General features: G+C 41.8%; 1 protein-coding gene across 2 annotated transcripts; it reads left to right on the forward strand.

Moving 5' to 3' along the window:
- Window positions 1-3465: 3465 nt before the first annotated feature.
- LOC122189727 (CKLF-like MARVEL transmembrane domain-containing protein 6) lies at window positions 3466-16340 on the forward strand. 2 transcript variants are annotated; one of them, XM_042889081.1, is made up of 4 exons: window positions 3466-3617; window positions 8591-8767; window positions 10209-10307; window positions 11735-16340. In XM_042889081.1, the coding sequence occupies exons 1-4, from the start codon at window positions 3492-3494 to the stop codon at window positions 11882-11884; spliced, it is 552 nt and encodes a 183-aa protein (XP_042745015.1). In that variant the 5' UTR covers window positions 3466-3491; the 3' UTR covers window positions 11885-16340. The 2 variants fall into 2 exon arrangements, with proteins under 2 accessions (XP_042745015.1, XP_042745016.1); XM_042889082.1 differs by lacking the exon at window positions 3466-3617 and adding an exon at window positions 7898-7945 and having other exon boundaries at window positions 11735-16339.
- Window positions 16341-19659: the final 3319 nt, after the last annotated feature.

A 19659-nucleotide genomic window follows, 5' to 3' on the forward strand; every position in this document is an offset into this window, starting at 1 on the left:
GTCAGTTCACTCCATGCAGTTATTCATCAGCAGGTCATGCATTTCTCCATGTGTCACCTTTGCTGAATCACCACCATAGGCAGAATTGTAAGTTCTGCAGTTGGAACAGTCGATTAATGGTAAGCAGTCCCTACGTGCCAGCCCACTATTCAGTATTCTGAATGAATTGTATTAAGTATGGTTAACCCTATAATGAGAAAGTATGCTGTCCCTTAATCAAACTAAAATATAACAAACAAGATTCTTGTATTTTGAAATAATACTAAATTTGCAGTTGTAGAACCATTGGCTGTCAAATACCTCATGGCTTTAGAATTCTTTTTATGCAGATGCATTGCAGAAAACCAGTAACAAGAATTATCCTAGCCCAGCATTTGGGAAACATGGAGAGAGTTGAGCATTTTATTTGTTTTGGTGCCATGAAGGCTATTCAGAAATAGCTGTTAGAAATACCGATTCCTGATCTTTGGCTGTTTAAAAATCCCACCTTGTGGCTAGTTAGCACAGTGCTCAGGCTTTGTGAAGTTCAGCTGCAACACTGAGCCCAGACATAGAGCCTTTGGAGCTGAGCAAGAGTCAGGAGATGCAACGTGTGCAAGTCTTGTCTGAGTTTGTCTGCTTGTTACAGACCTTGCTCTATGATTCCCAGGGCTAGCTGGTCATCTCATGCAGAGAACTTGTGTGAAAGGATGCTGTTAGATGCCTGCATGGGAACCAAAGCCAGGAGGGAGCCATGCCTATGACTGTGGAGTTTCCGTGGAGTTTCCCAACTTGTTCTGTGGTGATCTGCCTCACCACTCTTCAAATGAAATGGAGCCTGCGTCCTTTGGTGGTTTGGGCTTTTAAATTGCTTTCCTATTCTTATACTTCTTTCTCTTTTGAAAAGAAAGTCTCCTCTCCTCAAAGGAAAATAAAAGGATAGAATTGTATTTCTGAACATGGGAAAATGAGAATTCATTTGTGAGAAGTCAGGTCAAGGGAGTGAAGGATTTATGTTTCAGCTTAATCGGTAATTCTGTAACACAGAACGAAGTTAGTTCCAAAGGTTTACTGGGGCTTCACTTCGTAAAAACTGGGATGATACCTGGCCTGTACTCACCATATCCCAGGGGCTGAAATTTATTCAACTGTTTTGTCACTCCAGTCACACTTCTTTTGTAAATTTTTTCAATGCGGTGAGGACTGATGTCCGTGTTATAAAGCTATGCTGTAATCTCCCCTAATGACGTAGGTTTCTCCATTTAATAGGTACCGATTTATGGACACTGTGGTGGTTATCTTTGGAGAAGATGTAATGCAGGAGAAAAGTAGGTCACTCATCACTAATCTGCTCCCACCAACCTCCTACTCCTTGGCTGAGTGGAGATGTTGTGGCAGTTTACAACCTAATTCTGGGACTGCTTTCTGCTGCAGTGTCCTGCTTTAAGCTCAGGCTTTGCCATTTTGGTAGAGGTTGCATGAGTGAGACAGACTTTAATTTTTGAAAACTCTGTCAATGCATAAAGAGAAGAAATTGAGTAAGATTTCTTGATGGTGCCTATCTGCAATGGGATTTCTATTACATCACAGCCAGCTAATTGCAGTCGTTTACATTAAACAGACATTACGAATCACAACTACTGTTTTGATCTGCATTCCCTCTTTAAAGGGGAGTGAACTTTAAAGCTGTACTTGAAAGACAGTTCTAGTGAAAAGGAACAGCTCCAGTTTGTGTGCACAGCAGCATTTGCATGTTTTAACAAAACGCTGCAACTGTTTTTAAGGTATTTTGTCCTACGCTGTCTGGTTTTCATTCCCTCTCTGCTACGGATCTTTGTGGTTGTTTTGCTTTCCATGTGTTGCCTTACAAATAAAGAAAGCAGCCTAAATAATCTAGGATTTAAACGGCAAGCCAGCTTTTACACTTCCTGCTGAAGGCCTGAGCAGGAAAAACAAATCTGAGGAAACAGCAGTAAGTAGAAAAAGGTTACAATATATTTTATCTTCAGTCAACTTTGTGTAGTTTCTCTACTGGTCCTTGAGAAGCAGCTCCTTTCAAGAGTTGTTCTCAGCAGTAACATCTGCATTCATCCTTTTGTAAGGCTGCCTTAAGGGCATGGGTAACAAGACTGGGAACAGCTGCAGGTATCCTTAGATGGTACTGAATACTTACTAAGGAGAACTCACAACTGCTTCTATCTGCTTAAGCCTTGTCTCCCTCAGACAAGAGTAGTCTCACTACATAGGACATATTGTGGTCATTCAGCCAATTTTGAAACATAAACACAAAATAAAACAAAATAGGAAATTCCTTTAGAAAAGGCCTCTGTAATACAGCCTTCCTTACACCCTACTAATGTAAAAACCAGCAATGAAGGCACAGCAGTACTCTGGATCCATAACAGTAAATATCATTTACTACACCTACCTGCTCAGCCCTGCACTCCTGGGATGCTGCATGCAAAACTGCATTAGACACATCCCCAACCCCCAGCAGAAGCTGTGGTGCACTCACAGCAATACCTTCCTCATTTCACTGGGAACTCCTGTGCCTGAGGAATCACAAGGTTTGCCGACTCACTTGCCTCTAAAGCCAGCTCCTGCAACAGGCACTGTTACTGGCACAAACACACCCGCACCACCCAGCCCAGGGCTCCCACGCTGTTCCTCTGGGTTGTGTTTTCCTACAGGGAGTGGTGCCATTTACAGCCTGCTAGCAAACAGTAGCCCAGAGCACGCCCCAAGTGCCTTTACCTGCTCTGCCTTTAGCTGTCCAGGCACGGCGGCTCCCAGCAGGCACAGATGGTGCCTGATCTCTCGCTGCTGCACACACGTCCTGCACTGCTGGGCTGAGATGGGCAGTGTGACCATTCACTTGGCTCCTTCAGCACAGACTGTGCTTAAACAAAGCACGAGTAGAACTAAGGCCGAGAAAGCCAACTGCTGCTTTTCTATCAGTAGATCATACTTAGCAAAGTATATCTGAATTTGACTGTGAAGGACCATAATAGTTCTGTGGATAATACGCTAATTAAAGTCAATGTGGTACACTTTTGCTTATACACAAAAGTCTTCGTCTATTTCCTCATGGCAGCACGAGCTGTAGCTGCCTATGAAATTAGGTGCGGGCAGAGGTACAGCAGCACACTGGAATCACAGAACAGAGTTGGAAGGGACCCACGAAGACCATCGAGTTCGACCCCGGCTCCACACAGCGCTATCCAGAATCCAAACCCAACGTCTAGGAGCGCCGTCCAAACACTCCTTGAGCTCCCGTGGTCGCGCCCACCGCCGTCTGGTGAAAGTTCACAGGGACGCGTCCCAGCCCCCGTGCAAAGGACGGCACACGCCCCTGCCCGCCCCTACTCTCGTGCACGGGGCTCGCAGGAAGCGCTTTTGTTTCAGCGTCGGCGGGCGGGGCGCTGCCTCCGCCTTCCCGTTCCCGTTCCCTGCCGCGCCGCTCCAGCCGCCGCCCTTTTGCTTTCGCTTCTCGCCGGCTCGGCAGCGCGGCCATGGAGAACGGCGGCGTCTACAACGAGACCACCGAGCCGCGGGCCAAGCCGCCCCTCCGCCGCCGCTGCGGCTGCACCCTGCGGCACCTGCGGGGCTGGCGGCTGGTGCACAAAGCCCTCCAGCCGGTGAGTGCCTCCGGGCGCGGCGGGGCGGAACGGGGCGCGCTCCTTTCTCGTGTCCCGGCTGAGGCGAAAGGCCGCCGCCAGCACGGCTGTGCTGCTCGGTGCCGAGGCTTAGAATCTGAGGGGCAGCGCTTTCTGCAGAGAGCTACGGGGGTGAAAGAGGAGGTGGAAACCCTGCTCTGAAGCTCGGGGTACGGCTGTGGACTTGGCCGCTCCTCGCACGCCCCGGCAGCGCCTTTCCTGCCTCCTGTAGAGCACCACGCACAGTGATGGTAACCCGTCCGGACGGCTGAGACGCTGCTTCTCACCGGGCGGTCCTGGGCGCACCGGAAAATGCAGGCTCCCCTTTTGCCTGCTTGTTGTCATATTCTGAGTGCCTTCAGCACGTGGGCGCGCGATTCGTGCTGCTGTCTGTCCGGCGGTGCTGGTAACGGTGCAAGGAACAGAGAGGGGAAGTACTCACAGGGGGGCAGTGGGACTGGCTGCTGACTCTAAGTGTGTCGGTGCCTGTTTTCCGGCGAAGTGGCTGTTCAGTCAGATGTCTCATGCTCAGAGGAATCATAGGTGATTTCCAACACTCTCGTGTGCTCACTGCGCAGAGAAGAGGACATTCTGTTTTTAAACTTTAGCTCACACAGAGTCAAAAGGAAAAGAAAGGTAAAGGTAAGACTAAGTGCTGCCAAAAGCAATGTTTTCTTAATAGCGTTTTAAAAACATCATGTCCGAGAATACTTTAAATAAATGTAACAGGATGTAAGCTTTTACTTCGTCACCTAGAGATTGATTGATCAAATAAGATCTGCTGGCTGTCGCTGCCAAGCAAGCAGATCATTTATATCAGTAGTCTGATGGAATAGAATGAAATATTACATGTGCAACTTCACCAGTGTAGCAAAGTCTTCAATTTGTTACCTGAGCAGAAGCATTGCTTAAAAACTTTCCAGGTAGGAGAAAGAGAAGTTATGAGGGGCCTGTCCTAACCATCATGGGTAGCTGCTCGATAGGTTTCAAAAACAGTTGGTGGTCTATACTTGTCCTACAACGAGAGGAAAAAGAAAACTGAATTATAGTCATTCACTCTCCTGATTTCTGACAAATTTTCTCCTTCCTTTTGTTTCCATTTACCAAAATGCACTGTTCTGGAGTTCTTGGTCAAAGTATTTAAAAGAAACACCAGGAATTACTGAGGATGGAATCTTCAGTATCTCCAGTAAGAGAAATGTTTTAGGAAGGATTTTTGGAAATCACTGTGATTTAGCTAATATTAGCACCTATTAGCTGTCTGTTAAAATAGGGATTCTTTGTTATTTTGGGGATTACACACTGATTATCACTGGGGTGGACTGCTAAATAGGGTGTTGGTTTCAAAAATCACCCATCTTTGTTACAGAATAGAATAATAGAACCCTCAGACTATTAAGGGACTTTCAAAGATCACCTAGTCCAGCTCCGCTGCCATGAACAGGGACGCCACAGCTAGGTCAGGGTGCTCAGGGCCTGACCCAGCCCAGCCTTGAAAGTTTCCATCACATCACTGGGCAACCTGTTCCTGTGCCTCACCACCCTCACTGTAGAAGACTTTTTCTTTATATCTAACCTAGATCTTCTCTCTTTGAGCATGAAACCATTTCCCTTCATTCTATTACCACAGACCCATCTAAAGAGTCTGTCCCCTTTCCTGTAGCTCCTCTTTAGGTACTGAAAGGCTGCTCTCAGGTCACTTTGAAATCTTCTCTTCTCCAGGCTGAACAGCCCCAGCCCTCAGCCTATCCTTACAGGGCAGGTGTTCCATTACTTGGAGCTGTTGGAGTGCATCCAGAGGAGGGCAACAAAAATGATCCATGTCTCTCCTGTAGTGAGCACTCCACATTTGGACGCAGTACTCCAGGTGAGGCCTCACCAGCACAGAGCAGAGGGGCAGGATCACCTCCCTCCCCCTGCTGCCCACACTTCTTTGGATGCAGCCCAGGATATGAGTGGCTTTCTGGACTGCAGGGGCACATTGCTGGTTCATGTCCAGCTTCCCATCCATCAATACCCCCAGGTCCTTTTCGGCTGAGCTGCACTCAATCCTTTCGTCTCCCATCTTGTATTGGTAATAGGGGTTGCCTTGACCCAGGTGCAAGACCTTGCACTTGGATTTGTTGAACCTCATGAGGTTCACCTGGGCCCAATGCTCAATGCCATTCTAGATCCCACTGAATGGCATCCTGTCCTCCTGTCCCTCTGGTTTGTCGACTGCACCCCACAGCTTGGTGTCATCCACAAACTCGCTGAAGGTGCACTCAACCACGCTATCAATGTCATTGATGAAGTATTAAAAAGCATCAGTCCCTGCAGTGACCCCTAGGGGATACCACTTGTCACAGATCTCCGTTCAGACATTGTGTCATTGACTACCATTCTCTGGGCTTGATTCTGCAGCCAGTTCTTTGTCCATTGAACAAGAAGATCAAGTATTTTATAAAATACTGTGAAATCGCCTACAGAAAACTTCTTTCTAGGCATCTTAATTGCGTGGGTTTCTAGATTACTGTTTTGTTTTACTTTTACTACAGCTGGATTGTTTTGTTGTTGTTTTTTACTCCACGACTGGTTCAAATTCAGCACTAAGCTAAATGTCATGGTGCCTATTGTGCCATGCTTGAGGTAGAAATGAGTTCTCATCTAAAGCAGTAGTATTTCTCATTAGCAGTTATTTTACTTCAAAAAAAAAATACCTTAACCAGAAAGGAAAACTGTAATTCAGCCTCAATCTGCTATTTGCCCTGAACTGTTTGCTTCCTATAGTATCCCTCACTTTGGAGCAGTACAGAACTAACGTATGTGCTCATCTAAACTGGAAGGTTTGTGCTGGGAATACCACTGCTGCTTGCCTGCTGGCAAGTTCATCGATTTACTTTATATTTGCAGCATTTCTTTGTAGCCTTTTCTTTATTAAACCCACCTGTAGAAACTTGCAGTAGCAGTAATGTCAGTGTTGATGAAAAACTTCCTTGCTGGCAAAGGGCAGAGGAAGATATTTATTTTCTGTAGGAGAGGGAGGGAAGGTGGAAGCTGACTGCATGTGTCTTCAGGTGTGACCTTGGTCTTCAGTATGAAGGAAGCTCTGTCCCACAGGTTTAGCTGAGCTGCCCTCTCCACTCATTGCTGACAGCTCGGAGGAAAACAGTTGTTGATATTCTGTCCATTTGCTGCTTGGAAGTCTCCATAGGCGCAGTGTGGAGAAGACAAATGTGAAACTAAAGCAAAGGACAAGTCCCATAAAAGACTCCAGTTGATCCATCCTTTAATTTTAATTTTTATTTTGACATGGAACTCCTTTAAGTACTCTTTGAATGTAATTTTCTCTCACTTGCTTGTACACTCAGCCAAGAGGTTGCTGGTTTTTTTTTTCTCAGTTACGGTTATCTGGGCTACTGAAGTCTTCTGAGGGCAGGTTAACAGAAAGGCTTTTGCTTTCCTTCTGGTCTGTTTTGTTTCTGGTGAAAGTGATGGCTGATATAAAGAGTGGTGATATATAAAGGGGTGGAAATCTAAATCACAGAAGAGAGGGGAAGAAAAATAAAAACATACCTCCTATTTTAGCTCACTTTGCAAAACATGTGAATTAGTGATTGGACACAATTGTAAGCTGTGTAAGTAATCTTTTGATTATTTTTTAAAAAACCTCTCTAAAAATTGGAAATTCAGAGCTTAATACATTCCTTGGGCATCCGTTGTAACCACTGATTTAGGTGTGTGTTCCTGAGCAATGTGCCTTTGCCAGCAGCTGCATGAGGGAAAGGAAGTATGCTGAGGCCTGATTGTAATATGCAGTTTCTCACCTCCAGTTCTTTCCCTTTCTGAGATCCTGTTTACTTCATACATGATTGTGTATTCAAAATACAATGTTTTGAAGTGCCCTTCTGAGGTCTGGCTTAGTTGGTGGAAGGTGTGGTTCTCATGTGCTAAGTCGCTGTTCTTATTTTTACTGTCTTATTTTTACTGAGGACAGGTAATTATTTTCCAAAATAAGATGCAGATAAAGCACCTGCAGCTGCTTTTACATGCCATATCTGGAAAATGACAATTCTAAATTCTAGAATTTGGTGTTTTTCATAGAACTGTCACCCTCCCACATGCTGTTATTAATAATATGATCATCCTCACATCAGTCTTGATTTTATGACCAACTCTGGTTCCTAATCACTGCTTTGCTCTAATCTGCTGAACTCCTTACTGCACAGATCTATATCCTGTGTCATCTTTTCAGGATGAAGAAAGCCAGCGAGAAGTTGCCACAAGGAGGGATTATTTAAATGCAGCAATATTCCTTCCTGCACAAAAAGGTAGCAGAAAATCCAGCAGCAGATGCATGACAGCTGTATGGGAATTAATTCATGCTGCGTCCTCAAAAAAGGACAGTTGCAGGAAGGCTGGCATAAGCTTCTGCACAGATTAAACACTGTCCAGCGTAGCTTAAACTTTCTGGTTCCTGCAGTTGAGCTGCTGTTGTTACAGGGTTCTAAGTATACAAGCTACGCTTTCTCTGAAGTTGATCAAGAGAGGCAGCTGGCTGGATCAATGTGTTTGATTTCTCCCCTGCCCCAAACCGAAGTGCATTTAAAATTAAATGCAGCTATAAGTGGTAAGCAGCAGAGTTTGTGCTTCTCATCTGTCTGGTTTGCTTCCCGCTGCCTTCTGCACAGCATCACAAATCAAGAGTCTTTACTTTCTAACCAAAAAGTGAGTTTGGCAGCATGTGCTCAGCTTAACCGAGTGTCGTTCACTGCCTGACTTTAACATCAAGACAAAACTGTCTCCCTATATTTCTGCATGTAATAAAATAGTACAGAATTTTATGGGGCTCTTTTAAGATCCAGTGTTTTCTTACAGCTGTTTTCATTAATATTGACATCAGAGGCATTCAGACTTTCATTTGTTGAAGATATTGATGAGACTTGGTACCATTGAAGTATGCTATTTGTTTGCAGGTCCTCTCTTTTCTGGCTGTTATTTTTGAAGAAATTGTGGAGGATTGTATCAACTGTCATGGGCTGTACTTCTTTGAATTTGTAAGCTGCAGTGCTTTTCTTTTGAGCCTCCTGATCCTGTGTGTGTATTGCACTATTGCATATGAAACGTTTGGGAAAGATAAAGTAAACAAAATGGTAAGGAATTTCATTTGTTTTAAATAAACCATATAATGTAAGCTCCTCGAAACTGCTGTGGAATCAAAAGGCTGTGCAGAGTGAATCTCCTATTATTCTCCATTTAAAAATTAGATTAAAGGAGGTTATATTACTTTGACTTTTTCAACTTTAAGAGTCTTCTTAATATTGACAGTTTTTCAAAATTGTCCTACATGCAGGACATTAAGACTTGTGTGAAAGTCTTTCATAAAGGCTCCCACTATTACACTGTTATAATAGATCACTCCAAAAGCAATGCCTCCTATTTATTTCCATGGAAACTACAACAGATACAAAGAGTTCTGTAACACTGTGAGATAGAGCAAATTCACAGCTAGAAAATGCCATTTGTCATCACAGTCACTACTGTCATCTATGCATTTTCACCAGAGATGAACAAAAGCCTGCATGTCATGCTTGTAAAAAAAAAAAAAAAAGAAAGAAATTGCACCAGTGGAGGTGACCCACTGTTGCTGTCACTACTGCTGAAATGCACCATTCACCACCTCATTGTGTCAACATTTACTGTTTGGTCTCCATAAACATTCAGCAAGTGCCAATGGATGTCAGTGGGTGCTGTTTTTTCCACATGGTGGAATTCAGTTCCACCCCATTGCTTCAGATGCACTCCCATGTCAGACACCTTTCTGTCAGACTGCCCCTTTGATGCCATCTGTCACATAGTAACAACACGTAATGGGATATTGGTTGGGAAGGTTCAACCTTTGCTGCCATCCATCAGCATCTGCCTGCTTCTGACCTTGTGGGCCATCATAATAAATTAGGAGGCATTACTTTCAGAGCAGCCTTCATATGCATGATATGGCTTTCTGCCAGCATGGTACTTGAAATCTGCCTGTCTGCGGCATCTGTTTTTCTACTGAGTGTAGCCTACCTCCTTTCTGATAATAACTGTACTGGTTACTGCTCATGCTTTTATGTTCCACAAGGTGCACTGTTGGCACAGTGTCACCCTGTGAAGTCAGGAAGGCTGTTTTTGGACTGTCCTTTCAGTGCAAGCAGTAACAATATCATGTGAAGGTACAGATAAGGGAGTGTAGTCAGAGATCTGAATGAGCACCTTCACTTACAGGTTTCTAGTTTCCCAGATGGAATAATGCTAGCATGACTGACCTGCGCTTGAATTTGACTGTGAAAAAGGTTAAATGTAATGAGAGAAATACTGAAAGAAGATTAAAAAAGAAAAAAGGATTTTATAAAGTTGACTTTTAAAAATAGTTAATGATATTGAATGTTGGTTGGTAGTGAAATCAGTTTCCTGACTCTCCCACGAACTTCAGTGTTTCAAATAGTAAATTCATTGTCAGATTAACTTGGTTGCTGTTAGGATGTTTGTTTGTTTGTTTGTTTTCAGGTAGCATATCTACGCTTGTGTAACATTCATTTCTTTTATTTGCAGAATTTTTGGACCATGCTAATTATAGGTGCCTTCTTTCTAATAGCTTCAATAGTGCTTGCTGCAACCAGCTCTGGGTCTGCTTTTGAAAAAGCTGCTTGTGTAAGTCTTATAATTGTATCATTTACTTTACATTTAAATTGTATCTTAATTTCTCTGCTCTTGAAAACTCACTCAGTTTGCAGGCAAGAAGCTGGGCAGGGAACAGACTTCAGTGCATTATGTTGTTTCAGGAAGAGAGAGTTATTTTGGAGCTTCTACAAGCTGGAAAGCAGGCATTCCTTAGGACTTCTGGAAAGCTCTGTGTACTCTTGAGCTCCCTGGCATCTTCATTCCTTGCTTAATTTTGCTCCCTTGGCTCCGTGTTCTTCCCTGTCCTCTGTCACTATTGACAACACTGCCTTCTCTCACCACTCCCTGATAATCTCCTCTGAAAAGCAGATCAGCTGCATTTCCATTATATTCTCCAGTTGTAAAGTCAGCAAGCAACCATATCTTTTGTCAGGCATTATAAAACATATGTAGAGAATGCTGGCTTGTAAAGGCTGTGATAAGAATCACAGTTTCCTCAGTGACAGAAATAGAACAACGGGGCATGCATCTCCCGGGGACAATGAAAAGGCTCAGAGCAATGCACTGTGGAGACTTTGTGGCATAGATCCTCCCTTATTTGGCACTCTTTTAAAATAACCTCGAAATTGTGAATATGTGAGTTTAAAAGACCAAATTTTGATTTTTATTCTTGAATGAATTAAAAATGGATTAGAAAGGAAAGCGAAATACTTCCACTCCATAGGCAGGATGAGCTATTGGATACGCACATTTTCGTGTGGTGCTCTGTTTTGCTGCTGATGTACTCATACCTAATGGCTGAAATATAAAGGCTCCCCATTTTTTTCTTTTTTTTTTCTTTTAAACTGGAAAAACAAAGTAATTGTGATTTAAGACTTATTAGTGTCTAATTGCTTTGGGGAAAAACAGCTGCTTAAATTCAGTCAAAATGAGTGTAAATGTGTGCATTTGATTCCTTGCTTGAACGAAGATGCTAAAACCAACCTGCTTACCACTCTTCTGCTATGAATAACAATGAAACTTGTCATCCTTACTTGCTGACCCAGCAAGGCCTTGCTGAGCTTCTGCTGCTTTATCTCTTCACCTTCCATCTGTTATTCTTCTTTGCTTGGTCCTTCTAAACAGCATGCATCTGTTGTATAACTGTTCTGCTACACCATCAGTGCTATACTTCTTCATTAGTTTTACTGGAAAAAAAAAGAATACATATATATATATATATACTTCCACTATTAAGATCTGTTTAGAAAATATTCTAATATCCACAGCTGGTTAAGAGAATGAGAACTGTAAAACCTTTTACATTTTATATGCTACAGTATGACTTCCAACCCACTGCCAATTTAAACGGAACTAATGATTTCATATATGAGCATTATTAACAGATCTCTCCAGACACTTAGAATACTGCCAGTATTTGTACATTTTTAATTCCTGTATTCCTTTCACTTTCATAGGTGTTTGGATTTTTTGCAAGTGGGGCATTTTTAGCTGAATTTATATGGGAACTTTGGTGCAGTCGGAAACAAAGCACTGAAGAACGCTCTGAAAATCCAGGCCACACTCAAGGTGCCACAGAAGATCAGCCACTGAATAAGCCAAGCTAAACTTTCTGAAATTAGTTCTTTTTTTTTTTTTGAGTGGAGCAAGCTAAAACAAAGTTTCAATGCTCTGTAGGTAATAACTTCTGTCCCTTCCTTCTAATCAGTTTTATTTGTCACAAAAACTTAAAGATCTGCAGGCAAGTAGTGACATCTTGAGCATTGTGGTTTATTTAATTTTCTAAGCAACTGGTCCTGCCACCTATTTAGGTGGCATATATTTAAAAAAAAAAAATGTAAATAGAATAACTGAAGGACAGTAGTGTGCTGATTTGATTTTGGTAGAAGTGACTAATAAAGGGAAATATGTGATGCAGAAATTCTTAGTTATGCTCTGAAGACATTTTCTATATAACTTGGACCAGATACTTCTCTTACAAGTTCCAAATTAGAAGAGCAGAATTCATTCTTATTGGTCAAACAGTGAATGTAAGAGACATCTAACTGCAGCCTTACAAAAATGCTTATCCGTGTGTAAGAGTGTGGGATTTTGTTTTTACTATTCAATCTCTTTCTTCAGTTCTGCCTGTGAGATCAGTTTAATGAAAGCAAGGAGTTTTTATGCAGGGGGTAATGTAGTTGTTTATTAAGGAGAGAGCTTTGCACATCGTGCTCATCGGTGTTCACACTTAGATGACAGAATGTTTTTTCAGATTGTTTCAAAACCAAGAAAATTTGCAGGAATAAAGAAAAGCTGGCTGTGAGAGGAAAAATTGAAGAATAAGTATTTTCACAAAGTAACCCTAAATTAGCAATTTGAACATCAATGGGAAAAACATTACTTCACACTGGTACTATCCAGGTGAATATGATTTGCAAGGTTAATCGCATACACAACTTGTCTATGCACAGTTAATGGTAGCTTTACTGGAATTGTTGTGGACCATGTCATTTTCTTTGCTCTAGTGCACTATGGACTGACTGGCTCAGCTGGTGAGCAGGTAAATCAGTACTTGTACCCTAAAGCAACAGGCCATACTGCTGATGCAGCATGTATCAGACCAGTGATGGACATATCAGGCTAGATGCTGATGGGTATAAATAAAATGGAAAAAAGGCATTTTTTTAGATGTCTGAGGTAGAAGCAAAATTGCTAGACATGTAAAGGAATGCCCTCAAAAATAGGGCAACATGCCATAAGCCAAGAGATGTTCCAAAAATACCAGAGCACGTGAGAAAAAAAAGCTGATTATGCAAAAACAGTTGTTGTTTGAGTTCTCATGACATCTGTAATGTCTTCCAGGCATTAACACCATTTATCAATATTCTTGTCTGACAAGTTTATAGTCCTGTAACCTGCTGTGGCAGTGCTGAGACTAAGCCCTCCAGAAATTGTGCATGAGAGCTGTATTTGGAAAGGGATGAGGAAGTCAGTGTAAGAGAAAGCAGTGTAAAAGGTCAACTTTTTTTTCCTAGTACTGTTACTTTCAGATGAACATGAGTTTGTGATGTTCTCTCCCTAACCTCTGTGCCTTAACTTTAACACTACACTTTGCTTGGGGAATGTAACATTTTGACAGCTGGTGTGAAGCACCAAGTTTAAGCCGTGTCTTGGTTTCAGAGCCATGCGTAAAATACGTATTTTCTTGTATGGAATTTCTTGCCTTGAAGATGAAATGTTATTTGGACTGTCATTTATTTTCTTGTATTTATTAGAATCCATTTGCACTAACCTGATCTCAGTGTAGGTGTACAGAGCTTATTGTAGCTGTGTCTGAAAACTGGGTAGATTAGAGATGTGTTTGTTTACAATAGGCAATAGGAAACTGGTCACAGGGAGAAATATCTCTGCTGCAATTCGCAGTGTCTGACTTTGGCGTATATGTTCACAATGGTGATTAGCATTTGAGGTTGGTGTGAGTTTTTTGTGTGTTTGTTTTTGTTTCCTTTTTAGTTTATTGCCCAAGATTCTTATGAATTTTTTCAACATTGAGATTTCTGTTGTTTCTTAATCTTGATACTATAGAGTGTAAAATTAACCAGGTGCTGCTGATATTATTTAACAATGCAGGACTATGACAAAATTTTCATCTTGGAATAATCTTTCCTTTTTTTTTTTTTTCTTTTCTTTTTTTTTTTTTTTTCTTAGCTTAAAATATATGAAGAGAGTTATGGGTTTTGATTACCTTCTCTATTGACTTTTCTCTGCCTGATTTGCTATTGATACGCATTCCTGAATTGGAGATGTAGGTACTGAGAGGGATCCATGAAACCATTTCTCTGCCTTAGGCCTCCCTATCCTATCTGGTATCTACCACTGATTCTTTACAGACAAATTGGAATACAGAAGTTATTTTTACAAAAAGGTGCCACAAGCAGCTGGTGTCAGAAGTGACTGGAACTGAGTTCTGACTCCCACGACCTGTGTCAGACCTTCTGAAACAGAAATATTGCCAATCTTTGCAGAACAGTTTGATGGATTCTCTTGCTACATACATGCTGGCATCCCTGGAGTATTTCAGGTTGCTAAGAGTGAGGATTTTTTAACATACACTTCATTTTCCTTGTAGCTGTTCCAAGCAGTTAGCGTTTACACATTCTCTCACTAACTGACTGATCTGTGTATGGATTTGAGAACCAAATTCTGTTGACTGAAAGGGATGAAAGCATTGCCACCAGCTAATGAAAATGAGCAGGTAGTTTTCTGGAAACTGGTTAGATCTGTTTTCCCTTGTCATAGGATTTTCCTAATGGGAGACGTGAAATTCTTTAAAACAATACGTAGAGCTCCATCCCAGATTCTGTTTAACTGGCATTCATCTGTCATATAGTACAGTAGTTAAATACCACATATGGGCTATGAGTTTGAGGTAATTGCTAAACTGTTGCTACCAAAACAGCTGTTTGTTAACAAAGCAGTTTCTGTATGGTTGTACTGTCAATCCTAGGCTTTTAAGCTTGAGGGTAGGGTGTAGTTGGTTTTCTGTTGTTGCTTAGAAATAGTTGGGAAAATAGTTGGGAATGAGGCTTGTTTGTATCTATGCAGTTCTCTGCTGCTGCTTAACTTGCTTTGTCAGCTCCCCAGGGTACAAGGGCAGATGTGTGTCTCTGCAATCCTCCAGGCCAGGTAGGATGAGAGACTTCCTTACTACCACAGCCAAGCAGAGTGGTCTCCTGCTGTCCTGATGTGCTCCTGTCATGCTCCCAGTGTCGGCTGTAGGCTTTGAGTGTCTTTCCTCCCATTAGGCTGATCCCAAAGGATGGCACTGGATTAAACATCAGTTTTTGCAGGAGCTCTTTCTGGCTGTATGTCTCCTACACTCGTGCACTGTCAGCAAAGTGGTTTGCAAGTTTCCCAGCCTGTTCCTGATTAAACAATCCTGCTTTCTTTAAATTAGCTATTTACATTGCTAAACAAAGTTGGCTGAATTTGACTGAAGTGGATTAGGGTTATTCAGGAGAATGGTGGGAGCTTTAGCAGGAGGGCAGTTATGAGAAACTATCTTAAATTTCTTTTCCTGATTGCAAAGCAGCCACAATTGTACAGTCTTAACTGACAGTAAAACCTGTGGAGAGGAGCAGTCGGCACGGTACATCAAGCTGAAGACTGTCTTCACCTTCTTCAACACTGTGCTTGGCAGTGGGGCTGTGAGCCTGCTCAGCATATTCAAATCCAGTCGAGCACATCCAAAAATATTTGAAGGCTCCACACTGACTCTCAGGCATCTCTTATGCTTATGGTGCTGTGAGAATCAGTGCAGAGGGTTCTCCAGGACATGTGAAGACTTGCTGTTAAGTAGCTGAACTGTGAGTTTTTGCTCTGAAAAGCCACATGTACATTATGTAGAGTGTGAATTTTTAAAGCGTTAAGCTCATATTAAAATCATAATGCTAGCAATGCCCTTTGGATTCAAGTATTTGAAGGAATTGTGCCCTACAGCTTGTACTCTGTGCTTGCAAACAGCAGGGCAGGGTTGTGGTCCTGTACCGTTTGGTTCTACCATTGCACCCACCAACTTTAAAATGCAGTGAACTGTTTCATGCAATGCTAAGAGCTCAGCACAAGATGTTTTTGCATAATGGCCATTGTGGTAATCCTCACTCTGTTCAAATCTGTGCAATAAAAATACCAAGCTTACTACACTGAAGGGAAACATTTTGTGAGATATTTGAGGGGTTGTATGAAGTTGTAATGAATTAATATGCTGGTAGTGCCTTTAAGATGGAAATTCATCTTTGTTTTATTTTATTGCTGTAAGCAGCGGGAGGTATCTAGATTAAATTTTATGCTGTTCAGAACTATCACTTTCATACCTTTGAGAACTTAAGTGCCTTTTAATGATTATTAAATCAGAATGATAATGCAATTGTTTTATATATATTAAAAAAAAAAGCATATAGTTTCGTAGCCAGTGTTGCCTTGAACTTCCATTAAAATAATTGTGAAATGTTTAATTATTTTTCCATTCTATTTTAATTCATATTTTAATGTATTATGTTCTTTTTGGTCCTTAAAGATGTTTTGTAATCATTTTTAAAATAAAATATCAGTAAATAAGTTTCTTGTTTCTACTGCTAATGATTCGGTATCAGTATGTAGTTCTCCCAGAACAAACCACAGGAAATAACATCATTCTTTGTTCCTGGTTTGGAGGAAGGAGCTTGCATTGTGTTTGCCTGTTACTGGGGAAGAGTATCTAACTTGCAAACCTGCAAAGCTGGATGTTTTCAGTGGAAGCTTCCAGGAAAAAAGGTCCAATGAGGTCAGTATTGTCCCATGTCACAGGGTCCAAACAAGCTAGTCAATGACAGACTTCACACCTACTATGGCCTAAGAGTTACTGCAACAAGTGTAATTCAAGTGCTGGTTTCCTACTGTCTTGATTAGTTGGAGGTAAGAAATGAAGTGGTAAACTTGTTAAAGGAAGGAACACAAATAAACATAAGGCATCATAAGGTGTCAAATTCTATCTTTTGGTGTAGAAAAATGCAGGTGACTGAGCTACCAGGTTGAGGAGGAGTCACTGGATCCTTTAGAAATGTTTTTGTCTGATTGTTGGTGGCTGGGGTATGGAAAAGGAAATAATAAACTTGCATGCTTTCTGGCAGGGTAACTTTTTTTGTTTTATAATCAGGTTGCTTCTTGCCTATTCATCTTGGGACCAGGAGGAGAACTGCACTTTTTTATCTTCTACACTGAAATTGGAGTAATGTACTATATTTTTCTTTATATTATTTATTAAATGTGAAATTCCCTATGATGAATTTGCCAGAGATGAATGTGAACGTATGAGTTCATGAGAGGAAAAGGCCTCTAATACCATAAACTAAATTAAATTTGAAAACTAGGTGCAATATACAATACAATAAAGGCAAAATGTAGTAAGGGGGAATTGCAGTGGTGGATTTACAGAGTGAGTTCTAAGAAACTTGATTAAGATTTAATAATTAGAAGCATAACCACAGTTTGTCCTGTTACTGCTAGAACTGTGACAACTCCTTTCTCAGCAGTGCAATCCAAATTAATTTACTGTAAATTACCAGAATGGCAGAGTAGGGCTGAACACAGATTGGTAATCTGCATCTTTTCTTTGTGAGTGGCACAGGCACCTCCTGATTGCTGTTGTGTGCTGACCACCTGCCTTATTGCACAGCCTCCTTCATGTGGCTGTGCAGGAACCTCCTTGGCTGGGTTGTGGTTTTGACCTCCCTTTGAATTCAGAACAGCTATTCTTTGCTTGCTTAAAGGGAGCACAAGGAAGTCGAGTAATGTTTTTGCATTCTGTTGGTGCTTACCCACACGGTGCAGCTGTTCACATACTGCTGTCTGCATCTGCTGAGAAACTGCAGGAGAAAAGTTTGCCCACAAGAGGGCAAAGACGGTCGGGTAATTGAAATGATCTGGTCCGAAGCACTCTGTTCTCTTCCGACCTGTATTTTCATTGGAGCCGAAGCCCATTTGCCCTCTGTTTTTGTCAGTGTGACTATAAGTTGAACAGAGTATTTTAGTGATCATTTTTACAGTCACTTCTTAAAATGTAGCTTGGTGGATTTCTGGTAGTAGATCAATTCTGTTTCAATGCAATACTTCAGCTAAGCAGTTTGGAACAGTAAAGGTTTTGCTTTTATTCCTTTTGTTTTGTAACCTGTCAAGAGATCTCTTTAAGTTTTCCTTATTTTTATTATGAAGTCAAGCTTCAGCTACATGATGACTCTGTACCTATAATGCAGTATTGCAGCTTTGAAGACTTTTGTGCTCTGTACTACGCTCTGGCTTTCGGTTGAAAGGCCTGTTGATTCTGGGTAGGTGAGGAGGCAGAAGAAAGGAATGGGGAATACCTGTGCATTTCTTAGACTCTGGGGAGGCTAAATGAGAGAAGCTTATTATCAAAACAAATGCAAATGATGCATGCTGGAAAAATGTCAGGGTCCACAAACAGAAATGTTGGCACACATAGCCGTAAAGCGCGCCTGACAGGGCTGCTCGCATTTCCCGTCCTCCACAGGCACCACAGCAAAACTTGCTTTGAGCCACTTGCATGTCCTGATCACTCATTCAATTTATTTCATATGACCTATTATCTCTTGGCTGAATATTAGAACAAGACTGGAGAAATAAAACAGCCTGGGCTGTTTTGAAGTTGGCACGTCCTGAGGTGAGAGTCAGGGCTTCACAAGGAGGTGTCAGCATAAACACATTCTTCTGTAGCACAACTCATTTGCAGCTTGATGAGGACAACACACAACAAGCATATCCAGTCAGGTATCTGTTGCTAGATATTCTGCACAAAAGCATGTTGCCGTCTGCAGTGCCAAGTTTGGAGACTACTTCACAACTCCCTTTAGCCATCACTTGTGTTTGTCATAAGACTTACTGAAGTCATAATATTGTACAATGTAAGCATTACAAGTTTTTTATTATTATATTCTCTACACTTGCTTAGAGAATTACTAGGTAAAGTGTTGCTCAAAATAACCCATCTGACTGTCTTCCTTACAGCCTTCCTTCTAATCACTTCCTTTGCACTGGCTGTCATTCATCTTCCAAAAATCTCAGTGCAGCCACTATTCTGAAATCCCCGCACCCACTAATCTGTACGTAAGCGAAGAGTGGTTACTTAGCCACTTTGTAGCCTCTACACAGCTAACCTAAGACTTGGAACTGCTGCTTTATAGTGCCAAGAGCTTTAGCTTTAGCTGCATCTCTGCTGGTTTCTCAAAGCAGCTGAGATGAAGTGACTGTGGAGGTCTAGCTGAGGGGTTACAATGCAGCATTAGAAACCAGTCTAGTTAATGTAAGTCTGCCTGTTTTCTGTCTCACAGTTCTCTTGCCCAGAAAGGCTTGTTTTATGAATGAATAAATGTTGTCCTTGACTTGGTACAGTTTTTTAATTGTTAACTCTTGTTTCTGGCAGTGGCGCCTCTCATTTGAGGGTAACAAGGGCATAATTATTCAGCTCTCACACATCAAACTGCTGAGCATGAGGTATTAATGGAGTGCTTTGCCGCCACCATAGCTTAATAGCTACAGCTGCAGTGCTGTGCTCTTGTTTGGCTGGGGCTCATGGAAAAGGGGTAGGGGTATGCAGCTCATTAAGTTTCATGTTAAGAGTGATTTACAGACATAGAAATAACAGTAGATTGTGCTAGATGGACAAAGTACTTCTGATATACAAGGAGCTATTATACCAGCAGAGCTGTGATTCACACCCATGTCAGGGAAGCCATCAGCACTAGTCCACCTTGGTATAAGCCCCAGTGATCTCAGAAAAGAAAAAAGAAAAAAAAAAAAAGCTGTGCTCTGTAACTGTGTGTGCTGCAGGACTGTACTATGGGGAAGG

The sequence above is a fragment of the Lagopus leucura genome, unplaced genomic scaffold (assembly GCF_019238085.1).
Source record: "Lagopus leucura isolate 7727_CA_CO unplaced genomic scaffold, USGS_WTPT01 Super-Scaffold_100157, whole genome shotgun sequence".
Taxonomy (NCBI): domain Eukaryota; kingdom Metazoa; phylum Chordata; class Aves; order Galliformes; family Phasianidae; genus Lagopus; species Lagopus leucura.